Consider the following 19,498-nt stretch of genomic DNA (forward strand, 5'->3'; position numbering starts at 1 on the left):
TACCCAGCCAAGTCCAGAGTCAAGGCAGGGCAAATGGGGGGGATTTTCCCAGGCGGGGTTGCTCTGGCCTAGTCTTGGGCCTGGAAGAAAGGCACGTGGCACCAGTTAGTGGCTCGAAATCATTCTGTGCACTCACAGAACCTTACTGGTGTCCATGGACTCGCCCAGAGGCTGGGAACGAGGACTTGGTTCTGTTGAATGAAGTCGGTCACAGAAATAGCAGACTTCTTCAGACCCCCATCTTCCTCCACCTTTCCTCCTAAACCTAACATGCTCATCCATGACCTTGCCTTCTCTTTATAGAGTGTTATTATCCAAAAAAAAAAAAAAAATCTTAAAGAGCTTTCCACTGAATAAAATGGGGGGACTTTCAAGAAGACAGGGCAGCAGGCCCCAGCCCAGCCCTCTGGTAGGGGTCACTCTCAGGAGCTGTGGGGCATGACATGGGGGGTCTTAGTCACGTGGTGGGAGTGCTCATCTTTCTACCTCACGAATGCTTCCTGTTTCCCCTGCAGAGCTGAGCACCAGCGGTGTGGAGGGGACGTGAATCAATGTTCCCACCTGGGGCAAGATGCCTCAAAAGTAAGTTCTTTCACATGCTGTAGGTAAAAGTTTTTGTCAGACCCGGTTGTAAATCTTTAAAGCCACTGATTCTTTTTTTCCTATTTCATCTGGGGGAGAATAAGGGTGTGATAAATGCCGTTGAACGAGGTTTTATTTTGTAGGACAGACCTCACCTCTGTTTATTTTCTGCCTGTTTTAGAAGCCTTGAACTACCGTCACACTTGTGGGGCCGCTGTAATTTTGAAATTTGTGCCGCATCAGGGAAAGCATGAACTATCTTGTTGGCACGATTCTTGCAGGAAATCAACATAGATTTCCCTCCGATGGGGTGCGGTGGGAAGTGTATGTGAAACCTTAATTTCTGGTGGTGGTAGAAAGGAGGGTAAGAATGGACCCTGGCAGCAGATCTTACATTCTTAGCTGATGCAGAGATCTAGACATGTGGCCAGCCATCAGGGGACTCAGATAAACCAGGCAAAATCAATGTACAAATAAGCCAATGTGTTAGGAAGAGATTATACCGTCTGCCGGCTCTGTTTGTTAACACAGTGAATAGAGCTCCTTTCTTACAATTGACATTTTTGTAAACTTTAAGCTAGACAATATGACAGATGCAAGGAGACAAGAAAATTTCAAACTGTATTAAGAGAACCAAACTTACGAATGGCATCCATTTCAAGTATTGCTTGCTTGGCCTGAAAGAAAGAAAAGTATGGCTTTAATTGCAATTACTTTTTGTTTCTTCTTTAAGCTACCAGTCGTAATACAGAAGACCTGTATTACCTACACTATGCCACCTGAACAGGGATTTATGGAAAAGCTTTAAACAACTCATTATTTCTTTGAGGCATGAACACAAGGGCTTCAAGCAGACAAGCGCCCTCCTGTGGGTAGTAGATGCTACACAACGGATGCACCAGAGCTAAGCTTGCAGCCCCCACGTGGAAGGAAGCCACAGATGGCAAGACAGGACCTACCTTCCAGGGTTGCTACTACTAGGCCCACATGACAGGCCCTCAATCCAATGAAGTTACCACCCGCCCGCCAAGGGATTGGGCCGGATAATCCTCAGCTCTGGCTTTCTTCTCCCTTCAACCCCAACCGTCGCAGCTTTAATGCTTTGAGGCTTCTTTTTATTGTTATTGCTGCCAATGGTATTAATGTTTAGGGAAATATAAAAAGATAGTTAATTACCCTAACATGAATCATGTTGCCTGAGGATTCAAAAAGGGAAAAAAAATTACTTTAGGTAGACTGTCTTGCTCCCCCCGTGTCATTTTCATAGTTCAAGAGTCGTGTAACTTAACCTCCAAACACTGGGCTAAAAATTACCTTAAAAATAATTTAATTGTAATAAAAAACTAATGATGTAATGTATGTGATTAACATAACAATAAAAAATTTTAAAGAAAAATTTTTAGTAAATTTTTTTAGCAATTTACTTTAGTAAAAATTTTTAGCAGTAAAAATATTCAGGCTAAATGGTAATATTTAGTTACACACACACAAAAGAGGGAGGTTAAAAAAAAAGGCCTTGATGCAACCATATAAGTTTGAGAAAACAAATGGTTATATTTTTATGACATTGATATTTTTATCATCTAGTCAGTTTGGGATTACTAGTTGGAATTAATTTCAAACACATATGTGAGCTCAATTTCTGTGAAGTGCATTTCCAGAACCAGGTGAATATATAAAATGCAGAAGGCTCTACTTTTATCTTTGTTCTCAATCTAGAGGAGACTGAGTGTATATCTCATGTATATGGATGAACAAAATGGCTATTTCCAAGAAGTTTCCTGGTATCTATAAACTTAGACTTTAAGAATTCAGTATTTTTTCCCCCCATCTTGACACTGAATTTCAGAAGAGTACTATTCCCATATTTTCCTCTAGGAGTCAGCCAGGGACCATCACTGAACTGAACGACCGGAAGGAGGTTGGGAGTCACACAAATGAACTTCCAACAGCTTGTGCAAGTTAACTGTGTTAGAATGGTGAGGCGATTTTTGAGGTTTACAGAAATTCCCCGTTACGCATTTCTTTTATTTACTAGGAATAAACAGATTTTGAAAGCTTTGGAGAAAAAGATTTAAGAAGAAGTCTTGAAGAAAGAAGTGAAAAGTTCAACTTAATAATAAACCTGCTTAAATAAAATGGAAAATTATTACTACATTATAGTGGATCAAGTGTCTTAAATAAGTGTTTTCCACTGGGAGCAATGTGGCTAAGGCTTGCTCCCTGGACCCAGACAGACCTGGGTCTGACTCAGGCTCGGTCATGTACAAGCTGTATAAACTTGGGCAGAGCACTTAATGTCACTGAGCTTCTGCTTTTACTTCTCTAGAATGGGGAGAATAAGGCCCTCCTCAGAAGGTGTTTTGCTGAGGGCGAAATACAAAGTAGGTGTGTGTGCTCAAGACGCTGTAGCTGAAACAATAATTTTAGTTCTAAAAGGGTCAGGAATTTGGGTAAAAAAGTGCAATTCTATGGTGACTATATGAACCATTTTAATGCATAAAGGGAAAATGGCCTGGAATACAAACGTCTTGTGGGGGAGAAAGAAGACAGGTATGCAAGCTGGTCTGGTTTTGTAATGGCCTTTCAGAATCCTGTGGCAGCTTTGATTTTCCCAGGAGACAGGTAAACCGTAGGTGGGGCATATCAAAGACACTTTGTCATTGCTCAGGGCATTCCAAGGCACAGGGCCAGCAACTGAATAACTAACCATGAAGAAAACACAATCACTTCTTTGCATGAGCTCCTTTACATCTCACAACACCCTGATGAAATGAGACTCATGCTTAACTCAAAGCACACACCTATGCACATTCATTTCCTGGGCACCAAATCAGTGCTGACAGTGCCTGAGAACGAGCTTCAAATGCTTCTCAAAATACACAGAGCAAAATAGATGTTCCTTTCTCAGGAATGTCCCTGTTCCTTATCTGCCTCCCTGCCCCCCCCCCCCGGCCCACCGCCCCAGTTCTATTCTCATGACCACCAACCCACCTTCTGCTCCATTTCCCCCAGCCCAGCAAGGACCTTTTCACCAACCACATGGACAATCCATTCTCCACCCTCACCTTAGCGCCTAGCCACTTTATCTCTGGTAAGCTTTCCCTCAGCTCCAGAACAGCAACACACAATCAGAGCGGCCCCCAGGACCTTAGCAGCGCCCAGAACTCTAAAAGTTCCCTTTTCAACTACAGACATCTGTATTTCCATCTCTCCACCTTCAACCCCTTCTAAGCCAGTTCTTGACTCCACAGGCCCCCGGTCCTTCAAGCCGTGCCTATTCTCTCTGTTGGCTTCCCTCTCCACTCAGCCTGGAAAGCATGCTCATTCACTGTGCTGATGGGCACCCACTTTCCCCTGTGCTGCTAATCTTCCCCTTTAGTGGCTCGGCTGAGCCTCACCTTGGGGAGCCCCCCTGCGCCGTGGTTCCTCAACACTAGCTTCCAGATTGCTGAGCGGATTTCCAAATGACCTCACCACACTGATCCTTGGTGACCCACGTCCCTCAGGTCTTGGATGCACAAATTATTGTAGTCATCCCTACAGACTGGTCCATTTCCTTTAGCAAGTGTTCCGAGCCTTGCCACTTTCCCTCAGGTGCCCAAACCCACCCGGGCTCCTCGCACCAGACACACGACAACATCACCAACTCCAGTGAAATCAAACTCCATATGCTCACTCGAGTCCGTCTCAAAGGTTCTCGGTCCTGTCTCAGCTTTCTTCTCTCCCAGCTCTGGGAAGGAGGTTTCAGCCTCCCAGACCTCCCTTTCACCCAGCGCTCCTGATCCCACCCTCCCAGCTCCCCAAGGTGGATTCCGAAGAGCACCCCTCTGCTTATCACTACGCTCCCCTTCCCCTGCCCGCCGCCCACTGTCACGTCCATGGTGTTCTTCACCTACGCCAAGCGTCATGCTCTGATCCCGCCTCTCCTCAAACCACCACCTTGCATCTTTTCTGCACTCTGTTAAAGAAGTCTGCACTCAGTCTGCTGCTTCTCATTTCGGCTTTTCTCTCCAAAGCCCTGCAAGCTCTCCCTGATCTCTTAGTTGCCAAACTGAATATCTACGTTTCTGTTTGAATCTGTTGTGACGTCCGCAGCATTTGAGACTCTTGTTACCCTCTCCCTCTTTGAGACCCTTTCTTTCCATTGTCACCACATCTCTCCCCTTCGCTTTTCTTACTGCCTCCCTGGTCACTCTCCCGTTGGTGGTCCTCTAAGTCCCCACTGGCTCGCAGATCACCGAGATGGTGCCGTTCTCAGGGGTTCTTTCCTTTACACACTTTTACGGGCCATCCCATCAAAGCTCAGGGCTCAGTGACTGTGTCAAGAGAGCCTCCAGATCCGCAGCTCCCAAGACCTGAATTTCCACCTGGGCTGACTGGCCCCTGCACAGGCAGCAGCGAGAGCTCTTCCTCGCTCCCATCCAACCGGTTCCTCCCCTTGGCAGCTTATCTCAGGACTCAACACCGTCTTCCGGGCCCAACCCCTGACTCATCCTTGCCTCCTATTTCTTTCTCTCCTCCTGCACCTAGTGGGCAACATATTGTTCCCTCTGCCTCTGTGAAAGCTTTTCCATCTGCTCCCCCTCTGTTGCTGGGGCCCCCCGGAAGTGCCCCTCACCTCTTTTCTAGACTACTATGGTGGCTTGCTAATTCTTCTCCCTCCAGTGTCACTCCTTCAACTCACTTATCACCCTGTCCCTAAGGGTCCCCCTCTCAGAACATAGGGAAGACCATGCCATCCCCTTTCTCCAAAGCCTTTGGTAGTTTCCTACCCCCAATACCACCAGACTCCTTGGTGTGTGCCTTCAAAGACCTTCGTAGCCCAGCGGGCTGCCTTCCACTTCTCCAGCCTCACCGCCTACTCCATCTCTTGAGGATTCAGCCTTTCCACCTAGGCACCGTCTGCGTGCTGTGAACACGGTGCACCCATTCACATTTGTTTTTGTTTATGCTGTTCCCTCAGCCTGGTCTTCTTCTTCCTCTACCTAATAAAAATATTCTTCATCCTTCCAGACTGAGGTAAAAGGCATTTCCTTCCTTCCCCCAGTCAACTGTAATTGAACACTTTATCCTTCCACAACACTTGGCTTATACCTCTATTAATGCATCCTCTTTAGCAAACAGTTTGTTGTTTACATGGCTAGCTCCCTCATCGACAAATTCCTTCACAGCTGAGTCTGTATCTTTTTTCCCCTAGCATTCCCACAGAACCTAAGCTAGCTCTGTTCACAATAGGTGCTTTAGTGTAGCTTTGAACACTTCTCACAACTGTATTCTACTAGTTCTCTAGAAATTTTCTTAAAGTCTTTTCCTAATTTTTTCTTTGCTCAAGCCCAGAAAGAAAGTATAACAACAATTATAAAAAACAAACAAACAAAAAACCTTTGGAGGTGCCTGGGTGGCTTAGTCGGGTAAGTGTCTGGCTCTTGGTTTTGGCTCAGGTCATGATCTCAGGGTCCTGGGATCAAGCCCTGTATTGGACTCCACCCTCAGTGGGGAGTCTGCTTGAGGATTCTCTCCCTCTCCCTCTGCACCCACCACTTGTACTCTAAAATAAATCAATAAATCTTAAAAACCAAAACCAAAAAACAACCTTCGACAATCTCCCTACATGTGAATCTTCCTTGAATTCCTTCACATTTTACTGTTTGTTGACCTCATCGTCTTACCTTAGCCGGGATCTTGGCCGCGTGGTTCTCCAGGATCAGTCTCTTCAGGTGCAGAACCCAGAGGCGTTTGTCCTGCTGGGATTTAGCCTACCGGAAGGCAATGTGGACAGTCAGACGACTCACGCCTCCCCCACTCACAAGATTCAGACCCTCCAATAACCCTCCGACAAGGTGGGAAATACACTGCGTGGCCAGAAGGCTCTGGCCAGAGGCTCTGGAAATACACCGTGGCCGGCACGTGGCGCTCCTCATTTCCAAGAACGAGCCCCGCAGGGGTGTGTGTGTGTGGGGTGGCCGGTGGGGGGGGGCCCTGATGTTACCTGAACTGTGTGCTGCAGCTTCGGGTTCTTGTAGTGGAAGACGCTGAAGCTGAGCGGCTCCTTGGGTATCACTTCCACAAGCATGAGGTTGCCACACTGAGCATGAGAGCAGAGGGAGGGTGAGGCACGCTTGGAAGAGAACAGAACGAAGCCCTGGCCCATGACCAACACTGAGACCTACCAGGATGTGGGCTTTGTATGTAAACGTGTCGTCTCTCTTCTTTGTGATGAGCAGCAGCTTGTCAAAGAGGAAGAGCGTCCGCTCATTCTTGGCACGCTGGATGCGAAAGGTGCCTTCCAGCACCAGTTCCCCGTAGCTGGTCAGGTCTGGCCCCTTCCAGTTAGTGAGCAGACTCTGGATCTCCTGAAAAAGTGACCATTCTGTGTGACTACACAGGAGGTGGGGAGACGTGGCAATGAGAACAAGGTGGCCCATTTGCTGAGTCTCAAGAACAGTGTCTAACTATCTCTGACTGGGTCTAATGGCTCTATTTGGTGTCCAGTGGTGTCTAATGATCCATGACCTGAATCCACAGGTGTGGGTGCCGTCACTTAAGGGCTAACAGAAATGAATCAAGTTGTTAGTTGATGAGTTGCCAATTCCTTATTTCCATTCCTTGATAATCCGTCTTCTACGGCTGGAGACAGCAGTTACGTCTCTCAAAAGCAGGGGGAAGGGGCCACAGGTATGTGACCTTCTCCAATAGGCATCTTTCCCTTGACATTCTCACCCATATTCTCTGCAAAAAAGCCTGCAGAGTGACTGACATGCAAACCTTCTTCCAGAAACTGAAATCCATACTACATATAAGTAACTCAAAACTAAGGCCCGTGAGAAGTCACGGAAGATACATCTTAGAAATTTCCTGATATTAATCCCATTTATTTGGGGAAAGGAAATGAAGTTCATCACCACTATGTTTTTAATGGTACTTGATAAACATAAATTGAGAACATGACTTTGAAGTATCTTTGGGATTTGCTGTCCATCCATATCAACGTTTTTTGAGGAAGTTGATTTTTTACTGTTTTGAAAAATGAAAATATTCACAAACAGCATTTAATTGACAACGCCAAATTTCACTGGTTGAAAGTGGAAGTGGATCGAAATGGAGATAAAAGTCTGAGCCACAGCCTGATTTAGCAGTGTCTTCAGAATGCCAAACGGATTCATAAGGCATGAAAAACCAGTCATTTAGCCATTTCTGAATATGCAATGGACCTTATGTCCACAGAACACGTGGCTGATGACACATTAAACCTTTTCTGGACATGGCCTGAAAGATGAGAATGTCCCCTTCCCTCCATTTTTGAGCATCAATTGCATCACACCACATTCTGGCTGCCTATAGATGAATCCTAGAGTTTTGTTTGAATTTGTGAGCTGAATAATGTGTCTTTTTTCTTGAGTTGGGCATAGGCGCTCTGCACAGTGTGGAGTCACTCTGGGCTTTCATGTCTCACTCCAGGGACACGCAGGAGCCTGTGACCAGCCTCTAGGCCCGCATGACCTTTTGTTTTTATTTTTTAAAAAAATATTATATTTATTTATTTGAGAGGGAGAGAGCAGAAGCCAGGGAGCCAGAGCAGAGAGGGAGAGAGAGAAGCAGACTCTCTCCTCAGCAGGGAGCCCCACACAGGGCTAGGTCCCAGAACCCCGAGATCATGACCTGAGTTGAAGGCACTTAACTGACTGAGCCACCCAGCACCCCGACTTTTTTTAAATTTTTATTTATTTTTATGTATGTTTGTAAGTATTTTAAGATTTTATTTATTTATTTGACAGAGAGAGAAAGAGAGCACACAGCAGAGGGAGAGGGAGAAGCAGACTCCCCGTTGAGCAGGGAGCCCGATGTGGGAACTTGATCCTAGGACCCTGGGATCATGACCTGAGCCAAAGGCAGATGCTTAACCAACTGAGCCATCCAGGCACCTGACCTTTTGTTTTTAAATAGTGCCCGGGACATGATCATTGGCTTAGCATTCATCAAATGTCTCCAAGGATTTCAGATCCAAAACATTGGTGCTGGAAGGAGCCTTAGCAAAGCTCTTGTCTGTCTTATTTTAGAAATGAGGACTCTAACATGCAATGGTGAGCTTCGTCCCAAGTGGAACTGCAAAGAACCTGCTTCCAGACTTAGCTCTCCTTTCTCTGAGTCCCTGCCCCATAGCACACACGTACCAACCCACAATTTTGCATTCACTAGGGAGACAGGAAGTGAGGCTCAAAAACCCTTTCAACAGCTTAGAGAAAGTTGCTTCCAACAAGAATTTATTTGTAATTAACCTAAGATAAGGGCGTGGGAGACTCCAATTTATAACTTGGGTAATTGAAGGGGCTATGAGCAAACTCTTAGTTTAAAAGTTATAATGTAACTTCTCTTAAAATATCACCTTAAACAGTGATCAGTATTAGCCATGTCCTGATCTTTCTTCAAGGAGACCTACAATGAAGATCATGGATGAAATGCAACACTTGAGCAGCCTTAGTGTCTGATTTGGAAAATGGTAGGGGTGCCTGGGTGGCTCAGTCGGTGAAGCGTCTGCCTTTGGCTCAGGTCATGACCCCAGGGTCCTGGGATCGAGTCCTGCATCTGGCTCCCTGCTCAGTGGGGGGCCTGCTTCTCCCTCTGCCTCTGCCCCTCCCTCTGCTCATGCTCTCTCAAAGAAATAAAATCTTAAAAAAACCCCCAAAGAACACGGTCATAGGTCAGTGCCTCCGCAGCTCCGCCAGGTACCAGCAGCTCAAGGGCTTACCTGCAGCCGGACTGCGTGCTCATGCTTCCTCTTCATGTCGTTGATGTGCCAAGCCACTCTCTGCATCGTGTCAATAGCATCGAGCACCACATCATAGCCCTCTGTGTCCTTGTCAAGGTGATTTTCTATTTCCTTTAAAAAAAAAAAAAGAGAGAACTAGCTATTTTCACTTTTTTTTTCACACAGGGCATCTCTATGATGAGTTCCTTGTATTTTACTTTTGCCTATTTATTTATTTTTAAAGATTTTATTTATTTATTTGAGAGAGAGAGAATGAGAGATAGAGAGCATGAGAGGGAAGACGGTCAGAGGGAGAAGCAGACTCCCCGCTGAGCAGGGAGCCCGATGCGGGACTCGATCCCGGGACTCCAGGATCATGACCTGAGCCGAAGGCTACTGAGCCACCCAGGTGCCCTACTTTTGCCTATTTATTTACACACCACCATCATGCCTTAAGAGTCTGAGATGACTTACCAGAGATACCTGCAAGAAAATGGTAAGACAGGAATGAAAATGGGGGGCGGGGGAAGAAAAATAGAAGTGGGTTAGAATTTCATGACGAGGAGGATAAAAGAAAACACTGTACAGTCCAGTAAGTCTCGTAGAGATGCTCCAGTTTTAACAGATACAGGAGTTGCTATTACAGTTGGGGACTAGCAAGTTTCCTGGTGGCCAATGTAGTAGAGTTCTCACCCCTACAGGAGAGAAGACGTACTTTCCTTTTTCTCCCAGAGGAAATAAAGGTGTCACACAGGACTGCGTAACAGACTAAACCATTGGACATTATCTTTAAAAGTACGTCTATAGCAAGTGCCTTTTCATGTAGTCAAGGTTTTTTTTTTTTTTTTTTAAAGATTTTATTTATTTATTCATGACAGACAGAGACAGAGAGAGAGAGAGAGAGGCAGAGGGAGAAGCAGGCTCCCAAGGAGCAGGGAGCCCGATGCGGGACCCGATCCCAGGACCCCGGGATCATGACCTGAGCCGAAGGCAGACGCTTAACCATCTGAGCCACCCAGGCACCCAAGTCAAAGCTTTAAAGCCCCAAAGAGAGTTCACAAAAGACAAGTCTTCAGAGTGTCGAGGATGATCTCATGGTTCAAGTATTCTCTGGGGATCAGCACTCAGCTTAGCACTGGAGTTCCACAATCCTAGGGCCACGAAAGGGACATGATCTCTGCTCTAATTCTTTCCAGCACATAAGACACAAGTCCCTAGACCCCTCAAGAGCCTCTTATGGAGAGGGACTGTTGTATCACTTATTTAATTCTTTATCTACTCAATAGTAACACCAGAGAGCTGGGTGGTCAATAAATGCTTATTAAGTTGAAGCTCTATCTTCTTAAAACAATAACAGTAACCTACATAAATTATGTAAAACAGTAAGAAGATATTATAGTCAATGAGATCATTTCTGGGACATTGATGATGTCATTGAGCCAAAGGATGGAGGTTGAATCTTACGGTATAACTTATGAAGGTTAGTTCCATTATTTTATAATCCTACTTCATAAATCTCTGTTTACTTTTACTAAATACTCAAGTTTTCCATCTAAGCTTGAAACTGGGAAGGAATTTGCATTTTCTTTCCACGTTCAGACTCAGCTGTTAGAAAGGTACTATGAAACTATACCGCTAAAATAACAGCTCCCAGGTAAGCTCCAGATCAACAGCAGATTAAAAAAAATAATAATAATTTCTTCTTTTGGTCTGAGAGGCAATCCTGTTCAACAACAAACAGACTCGGGAGTACAGAGTGTATTCTTGTGCGGATCTTCATGGTTGGCTACACAACTTTGAAGTGATGTAAATGACACAGAAGGAACACTCTAAATCACCCATAAAAGCAAAAATACTTCAAAGGCAACCAGAAGTTAGTTTTTGATTAATCTAACCACTGTTCTTCATTACCAGCTGTTATGGATGGAATGTTTGTGTCCCCCCGAGAAGCCACATGTTGAAATCCTAACCCCCATTGTGCTGGTCTCAGGATGTGGGGCCTTTGGGAGGTGATTAGGTCATGAGGGTGGAGCCCTCATGGGTGGGATTAGTGCTCTTATAAAAGGGATCCCGGGGAGCTCTCTTGTCTCTTTCCACTATAGAATGAAACAAGAATGCAACCCTGGACAGCGACATCATCAGAACCTGACCAGACTTGCACCTTGATCTTGGCCTTCCAACCGCTAGAACTGTGAGAAATAAATGTTTGCTGTTGAAGCCACCCAGGCTATGGTATTTTCTTATAGCAGCCTAAACTAAGACACCAGTTCCTAATTTAGAGGGTAAGAGCTATTTTTCCCTATTAATTACTTTTTTGTAAGGATCTTGACTATGTTTCACATGCTTAAGTAACTGCCATCTTAGACTTTGCTTTTGATCAATGGCCCCCTAACTATCTAGAAGGCTATATTTAGAGATTATTGAGAAATACTAGTCTTAAATGCCATATTAGCAGAGTCCAGCAGAGATCTATCCTGGGACAGGCATTATCTCAGCATTATTTGGACACTGGTTTAGCAAATTAATCCCACTAATCTAAGAGGTCATGAATATTAGTTTAACAATTAAAGTAATATTCCTGATGTGGCTTCACAGGACACAGGATTCTCCAAACATGAGCCACCCAGGCAAACAAAGTTGAGAAATTTCTAGCAAAGTTGGACCATAAGCGTTCTTAAAATTGTACATGTGTGTGAACTGAGCAAAACTGGAATGGTTATCTAAGTTGGGAACCTGGAATCATTTAAAAAGAGATATATATAAATTGCAGGTATGGTGATACAGATAAGAGCTCTGGATTCAAATTTCAAGACTTTAATGTAGTATGAAAATAATTAAACAAAAACAATAGTTCACTTTTATGGACTGCCCGTGAGCTACAGTGAACATGGACAATTTACAGGATTTGAACCCAGAGCCTGGCCCCTAACCACCACGCTAGGTCTCCCTTGTGTTACAAGGGCAATCCAATCGTACTGACCCAATGGAAATGACTTGCAACAAAACTTTTCCCCGATTTTATCAACTTCCTTAGAGGGAAGACATGAGAATGTGAGAGCTATGTCTACCCTTGTTTATAAAGCCTCCTTGCATTGTATACAAATAATGGGAAATGCAACAAATACAATGAAGTGATGCTAAGCCCCACTCAAAGATCATTCATCACACCACTCATTGGTCTTCTCCTTTTTCGGCACCTTCTCTTTGCTCATACAAAAGCCAGTCTATGACAGATAGCTCTCCTGCCCAACTGCCTACTGAATCTAGGCTTGTGGAGATAAGACACACAAAAATCTGTTTTTCATTACGGTGATAGCTCTCTGTCTGAAACCATTCACTGCCCAGAGTGAGGTATTCCTAAGCCCTATCAGAATCAGAGCTAAAATGAATCTTTTCACTTGGCTGGTGTCAATGGGGCTGTAGGCCCAGAATATAAATATCTCTAATTCCTCAAAGCAGATTAGTCCGTTGTAAAGTATGAGTGTGGAAAACGTTTCCATATGTCCACAGCCTGTTCTGATATTTTTTCCCCGAAGCTTAATGGAGGATAAATGCACAAAATCACCATCCCCTGGAAAGTATTCAAGGGCAGGCAGAAACTTACATGCAAAAGGAGATGATATTTGAGAATCCGCTGAACTGGTTTCAAGAGATAGGACCCCAGAGGCAGAGAGTGTTTCAGAGTTTCCTGACGTTCCCTGAAGAATTTGGCCAGCATCTTGTTCCGCATGCACTCTGTTAACACAGCCACTGACCTGCAGGAAGGACACGTTTTTATCTCAGTTGTAATAGTGAGATGGGTATGTAAGTTTTAAATGTCCTAAAACAGGTGGGGCAGCAACAGAGCTATAGCTAGACTAAAATGCCTCTGGACAAGTTAGAAAAAGGTGTCTCTTTGGGTGGATGCATTAGATAAAGGCACAAGAAAAAGCTGGCTGCACATGGACAGATGGTTTCTAAGCAGCAAGCTCCTCCCTTCTAGGGATGAAGTCCCCGGCCAGGACACATGCTTGGCAAAAGGGGGATCTGAGTCAGATGTTAGCCCCCAGTTGCATCCCATATGGGTATCTGTGTGGTGCACGAAACACACATCTGTATTCAGTCTCCACAGGCCAGAATGCAAGGCCGGGGCACCTCTATATTAGGAAAAAAGGAGCTCCTTCTTCAGTAGAGCCAGCCCCGTGCCGGACATTTGTCACCCCTTCTGCCGGCTGCCTTTGTAGAATGCACAAACTGCATGATACCCCGTGCAGATCTTTGGAGGCTGTGGCCCACAAGTTAAATTCCCTTTGAGAATCTCTGAACAGATCGCTCTAAAGACAGTTTCTGAAACAGCTAGAGAACTTCACTTCGTCGGGAGTGTGCCTCAGTGGACTTGGAAAGCGGGTCAGAATTCCTTCTGCATCCCAGCTTCCCCAAAGGTAGTAAGTATAGCCCCCTAACACCCCAGGGGAATAGTTGAACCAGTATTCATATCTTATACATGAAAGCCAGTGGGCTTGTGAAGTCACACACACGCGTAAATTAAAATCGTATGGTCTCATAACTTAGAAGAAAGCAGGTGGAAGTGATTTCAGCCCCTCTCCCCAAGGCAGTAATATGTTTTCAGGATTAATTTAGAAAATTAGGGCCAAATTAGACTCCTTGGAAGGAAGTGAAGTGGAGGTCTCTTAATGAACCTATTAGAATCACTTTTGTGCCCATCTGCTTTGAGAATTATCTGTCCAAACGGATTTATTCCCCCCAGAAGTTGAGATTTCAAAACTACTCCTTATCATGTAGCCGAGGGTCTTTTTAAAGGTTCTTCCAGGGCCAGAATCGGCTGCCCAGTTGCCCTTTGGCCATCTGAAGGCTTCAGCTCGTGCCCACGGACAGGACACCTGCAACAAATTGGGAGCACACTGAACTCCCGGTTCAGGGCCCAGGGAGACATCTGAGGACAATGACCTGACAGGGCCTGGGCCCCTCCTTCGGGAAAGGAGGGAGGGCTTGTGTCTCTTCCCAGCGAAACTGCTGGGGCGTGACTGGTATGAAGAAGGTGGACATCTGTCAAGGTGTGCCGGCGACATTTAATATCTCTAGCCTGGATCCGAAGGGAGAAGAAATGTTGTCAGATGGGCTGAAACACCTGGCACTCTTGGCTTGTTAAGATAGGGAAAAGGAGACCAGGGCTTCAGAAAGCAAACTGGATTGGAGACAAGGAGCCAAGAGGAAATATTCTTCTATGAATATGAAAACCACACAATTGGGCAAGAACCGGACACGCCTGCTTCACTGAGCATGCCTTGTGAGCATCTCTCTGCTAACCTGTTTCTTTCCTTCTTCGAAGTTGAAGATATACGATAAAAAAGAAAACATGAAAATACAAAAAAAACCCAAATAGAAAAACACACTTCTTCACAGAAACTGTTCTTAACTCTCCTCCCTGGGACTTACTACTCCTTTCTCTCATGCATCTTTAGCTTCCAGTACACACGACTGAGTCCGTACTACATTAATTTGTATTTACTGATTTGATCTTCCCTAACACCCTATTCCACGATTGCATTTAGTTGAGTTTGATGCTCAAAAAAACCCCTAAAAGTTGCTAGAAGACAAGGATATTAGTTCCTATTTCCTGCCAACACACAGTGGGCTTGGGACCAGGTTCCATGGTGTTCTTGCATGAGTGATTTTGCCTGTCTTTTGACCCTGAAGCAGCCTCAGAGAGAAAAAGCTGCCTTTTATTTTGTACTCTCTTATTACTAAGTCCGAAAAATCTTCTTAATATAAACTTCCCAAATTGCAAATTCAGAAGTCATTTCTTCAAATGACATGTGTATAATGAAACTTATACAGACATAATCCCCCAGACAAGCCCCTCCAGGGTCTCCCATGCTGATAATGGGGTCAAGAAACGTGTTAAATCTTTGGAGTTTGAATTTTTTTTTTCCCCTTTGATGCCGAGTGGAGAAGTTGAAGGCCGATTCTGTGATTTCTCTGGATTGGGGTGTGGTGCCATGCTGGATTTTAGCTTCCGGTTCATGGGATTTAGTTGGTGCATCCTACAATTTTCTGCTACCTTCAGCATAGAGGTGGAAACAAATACTACAGGAGAGAGCATTAAGTGAAACTGTGTAAACTATAGGTGTGTCTATGATAAGGATATGGTGGTAGCGTATTAACTGGCATGTGGGTTTTGGTGGGTTTGGTTTGGTTTTTAGGGAAACCTGGGAAAAGCGCGGTCGGCCGCTAACCAAATAAATCCCCACAGCACAATATCCTGACCGATGTTTAGAGAGGGAGACTACAGTCTTCCAGTGGAAAGTATTTGTACGTAAGTCTCGGCCTCTGGCTTCATGCCTCTGAATCCAAATTGGCTTTCTGAGGCCACTTCAGAGCAGGGGTCCTATTTCTTCCTTGCTGTGGTAGCTGTGGGGGCAGGGAGGGCAGCCTACTGGCTTCTAGGTGGATCCTGCTACCCACCTTAGCCTTAGGGACAGGTTTCCACCAAGACAGACAACAGAGCCTGTCGCTCTTATCTTCCCAGCTTGTCCCCTGAGATAGCAACTCAAGTTCTGCTGAGAAATTTTACAAGGATGTAGTAGAAACCTTGTAGGTCGGAGGTTGGAGAAACCTTGATTCAAATCCTAGCTGGGCCACCCATTAGCTATGTGGTCCTCGTAAAATCAGCAAACTATCGGAGTCTCGGTTCCTTCGTGCATACACTGGGTTGGGGCAGGGGCGATGATGAGGAAGCAACTGTTGAGAACCTATCATCCCGTGCCCTGCACTGTGATGGATGCTTCGCTTTTCTGGAATCCCTTGACATCTCTGGATTATTGTGCAAGTTAAATTCAACAACATTTTGCATTTATAGCATTTAACAGTGATCAGGACTCAAGAAATGCTCAATAAAAGTCTTTTGCTGAAAAAAAGAAATGACAACAGTGACCTTGGGCCTGGCTCCCTTACTGAAATGGTCATGATATTGTCCATATGGCATTCCCTGAACCCCGCCCTCCCTGGACCCCACCCCCCCCTCCCGCCCCGTCCCGCTGTGTGGCTCCCTGGGTCAGCAAAACTGACGCCAAGATCCAGGTGAGACGAGGAGTCCTTTTTACATAGTTCTCAGAGCTTATATAGTAAAAATATAAGATATTTTATCCCCAGCTAGATTATATAAACTCATTCTATGGGCACCCCAAATTCTTCAAAACGTGCCACACATACAAGAGCGGTAATGGGCAAGAATTAGACACCTCACGATCTTTTTGGTCTCTTTCATGGTCTTTCACAATGTCCCTCCCACTGGTTCCCCCGGGAGTCCCTAAGCTGAGTGGATCCCTATCTGGCTACCCCGTAATCCATTCTCAGCACACTGTGTTGGTCTCTCCGTGGCATTCAGTGCAGTGCCAGGCACAGAACGCCTACCACCAGCATGCACGGGACCCCTCAGCCTGAACCAGGATGCAAACACAGAGATGCACAGCTGCGTATCGACAACGTGTACCTTGGATAGTTAGTGCAGTACTGCGTGTAAATGTGGAAATCTTCACTCTGCAAGGAAACAAAAGAGATGTTCAGAGGCAAAAAAAGCACAGGCATCAGTAGGCATTTAAAAACAATAAAAAGAAATACCGTTCATACCCATAAATTTGGCTCTGTCATCACGCAGGCCTGCCTGAGCCCCCATGGCAATGACCTATGCCTTTTTATCTACCTTGTTTCATACTAGAATCCACCTCGACTTGAACTCATCTGAGGTCAGTAAACACTTACTGAGCACCTGCTATGTTAGGTGAATCTGAAGGTGAAAAGGAAGAGGAGGAAAGTAAGGTTTCTGCCCCAGGTACTTATAGTCCTCCAGTAGATTTGCAACGTGAAAGAGAAATAGAAGTAGATAATTTAATTAGGGTGGTAAGAACATGGTTGAAGTATGTGCAGGGCACAAGAAAGCTGCCATATACCTTCAGGCCCTCACGTATACAATTATCTCTGCCCACTGTCTTTCCTACCTCTTGTATTGGATAGCCACTATGCTTCCTTTGACATTGAACTTAGGCTTTATTTCCTCCAAGGAGCCTCCCTGGAGCTTGGGCAGAGCCCACTGCTCCTACCCTGGGCTTCCACAACACCCAAATCTCTAGTAGCATTTACCAAACGACAGCGACGTTTTCTCTGCCTCTCTGTCTCCCGCTCTAGGCTGTGAGTTCCTGCAAGGTAGGGGTCATATGGTGTTCATCTGGCACAGATTGCTCATTGAACCACGGAATCCCCCTCTTTTCTACTAAACTGAAAATTATCTGAGAGCAGGAGTCATTGTTTTTGCAAACTCTAACATGGAATTACATTATGAAAAAGAGACATTACGTTATTTTGGTGGTATTTCATATTCTGCTCTTTTTACTTCGTAAGCTACTTCATGCTAGATTCACATGTGACTCCAAGACAGTGACTTTTGTTTTGTAATGTTAATGCTTTAATTTTTTTCTTATTTAAAAGGAATGTCTACTTAGAATCCTTTCTGTTCACTTGACTAGGATTAGATTTAAAATGTGATATTATACAAAGTCTCCAGCATATATATATATAAAAGTAGAGAGGATGGTATAATGAATCACCAAGTATCCATCACCTGACCTCAGTAGTAACTCATGATCTATATCCACCTACTACGCTGTTTCCCCATCCCTCTGAAGCAAATTCTAGATATCAGATCACCACACTTGTAAATATTTTAGTATATATCTCCAGTATAAGGACTTTTATAAAGAAGCATCACCACAATGCCATTATCATATTTAAATAATTCCATAATGTGAATATTCAACAGTCACTATTCAAATTTCTATCTTCTTTTTTTAAATCGTTGGCCTATTTGATTTGGAGTCCAAATAACTCCACAAAGCAACCAGCTGGTATCTCTTAAGACTCTTCTAATCGATAAATTCCTCCCTTTATCCTTTTTCCCCTTGCAATTTAGTTGAAGAAACCAGATGGTTTGTCCTACAGAGTTTCTCATGGTCTGTTTTGCCGGTTATATCCCTACGGTTTCCGTTAATATGTTCCCCTGCCCCCTGCACTGGTGTGGTTCAGGGGAGATCGGATAGATTTAAGTTCCACAGTTTGGCAGGAATGCATCATAATTGTATCGTGCTTCCATCAGGAGGCACAGAACGTCTGGTTGTCTCTCTTTCTGTGATGTTAACCACCACTGGTCATTATTGCCTGATCCATTAATGCATTAGGAGCTGCCGGAAGGTGATATCTCTGACTCTGCTATTCCTTCCTCATTTATTAGCCAGAATCTTTCCAAAAAAAGGAACTTCCTTCTATTAACTGTTACCCTGCAGTTTGTAGTTGGTATGGGAAAGACAGGATGAATGCTTTGATTCTTTCCCTCTGCTTTCAAGATAATGCATTGGTTTTCTAGCATCCCACAAAAGCCACCATTCTGGGTTTTTTAATCACTGTGAATTCATGAATATAAACATATTTAATGGGTTTCAGTTGTTTCTAATTAATTATCTTTACTGATGCTGAAATGATCCCAGCTTTGATCAGCAGGAGCCTCTTCTCTAGTATCCGTGACCTTGACCTACAGATTCCGGGAGCTTCCTTGTTTTCTGGAATGACAAGATGTTCCAGACCACCTTATACATTTCCTGGCCCACACTCCTTCTTCACGGGGCCCTGATTCCCTTTGGGTGCAACTTGTATTTGGAGACCACAGTCTGGGTATCAGAGATGGTCTTGCCACTGGGTTAATCGTTATTTCTAGGCCCTTTCAGTGGACAGACTTAGGAATATGGTGTTTTTTAAACATAAAATACATTCTTGGTTCAAACGTGCAATTCTGATTCAGGATTACAGTGTTTTTAATTAGCCTCATGATTACCCTGTGTTTTCTGTCTCCTACCAAATCCAGTTCAATGACACTAACATAAATACTCATTTGTTTTATCCCACAATACACTCGATTTCAGCATAACAATATCAACACCACCGTATTTGGTATCATTACTGACAACAGTTAAAAGTGTATTTGCTGTATTTTCTCCATTGTCTATTTTAAAATCAATTGGGATTTCTTTTGTGTGATTATGCCACAAAGTGGCTATATCAGTAGGCTCATCATTTCATTTTGCTTTCAGTTTTTTGGAGACTGCCTTTTTAACTTTAGTT

The 19,498-nt window shown here is 44.4% G+C and overlaps 1 protein-coding gene across 2 annotated transcripts in view; it reads right to left on the reverse strand.

Annotated features, from left to right (window-relative positions):
- Nucleotides 1-19,498, reverse strand: part of PLEKHG1 (pleckstrin homology and RhoGEF domain containing G1) — a 165,852-nt gene that overhangs the window by 19,350 nt on the left and 127,004 nt on the right. For both annotated transcript variants that reach the window (XM_028103317.2, XM_088023840.1), the window contains exons 5-11: nucleotides 16,824-16,870; nucleotides 12,936-13,086; nucleotides 9,332-9,463; nucleotides 6,756-6,938; nucleotides 6,575-6,670; nucleotides 6,255-6,341; nucleotides 1,226-1,259 (exon numbers count right to left, since the gene is read on the reverse strand). In XM_028103317.2, the coding sequence (XP_027959118.1) occupies nucleotides 1,226-1,259; nucleotides 6,255-6,341; nucleotides 6,575-6,670; nucleotides 6,756-6,938; nucleotides 9,332-9,463; nucleotides 12,936-13,086; nucleotides 16,824-16,870 (730 nt within the window). The remainder of the gene's footprint in view (nucleotides 1-1,225; nucleotides 1,260-6,254; nucleotides 6,342-6,574; nucleotides 6,671-6,755; nucleotides 6,939-9,331; nucleotides 9,464-12,935; nucleotides 13,087-16,823; nucleotides 16,871-19,498) is intronic.

Source organism: Eumetopias jubatus, unplaced genomic scaffold (assembly GCF_037043125.1).
Source record: "Eumetopias jubatus isolate StellerSeaLion01/CBP00866 unplaced genomic scaffold, mEumJub1_p1.0 scaffold_6, whole genome shotgun sequence".
NCBI lineage: Eukaryota > Metazoa > Chordata > Mammalia > Carnivora > Otariidae > Eumetopias > Eumetopias jubatus.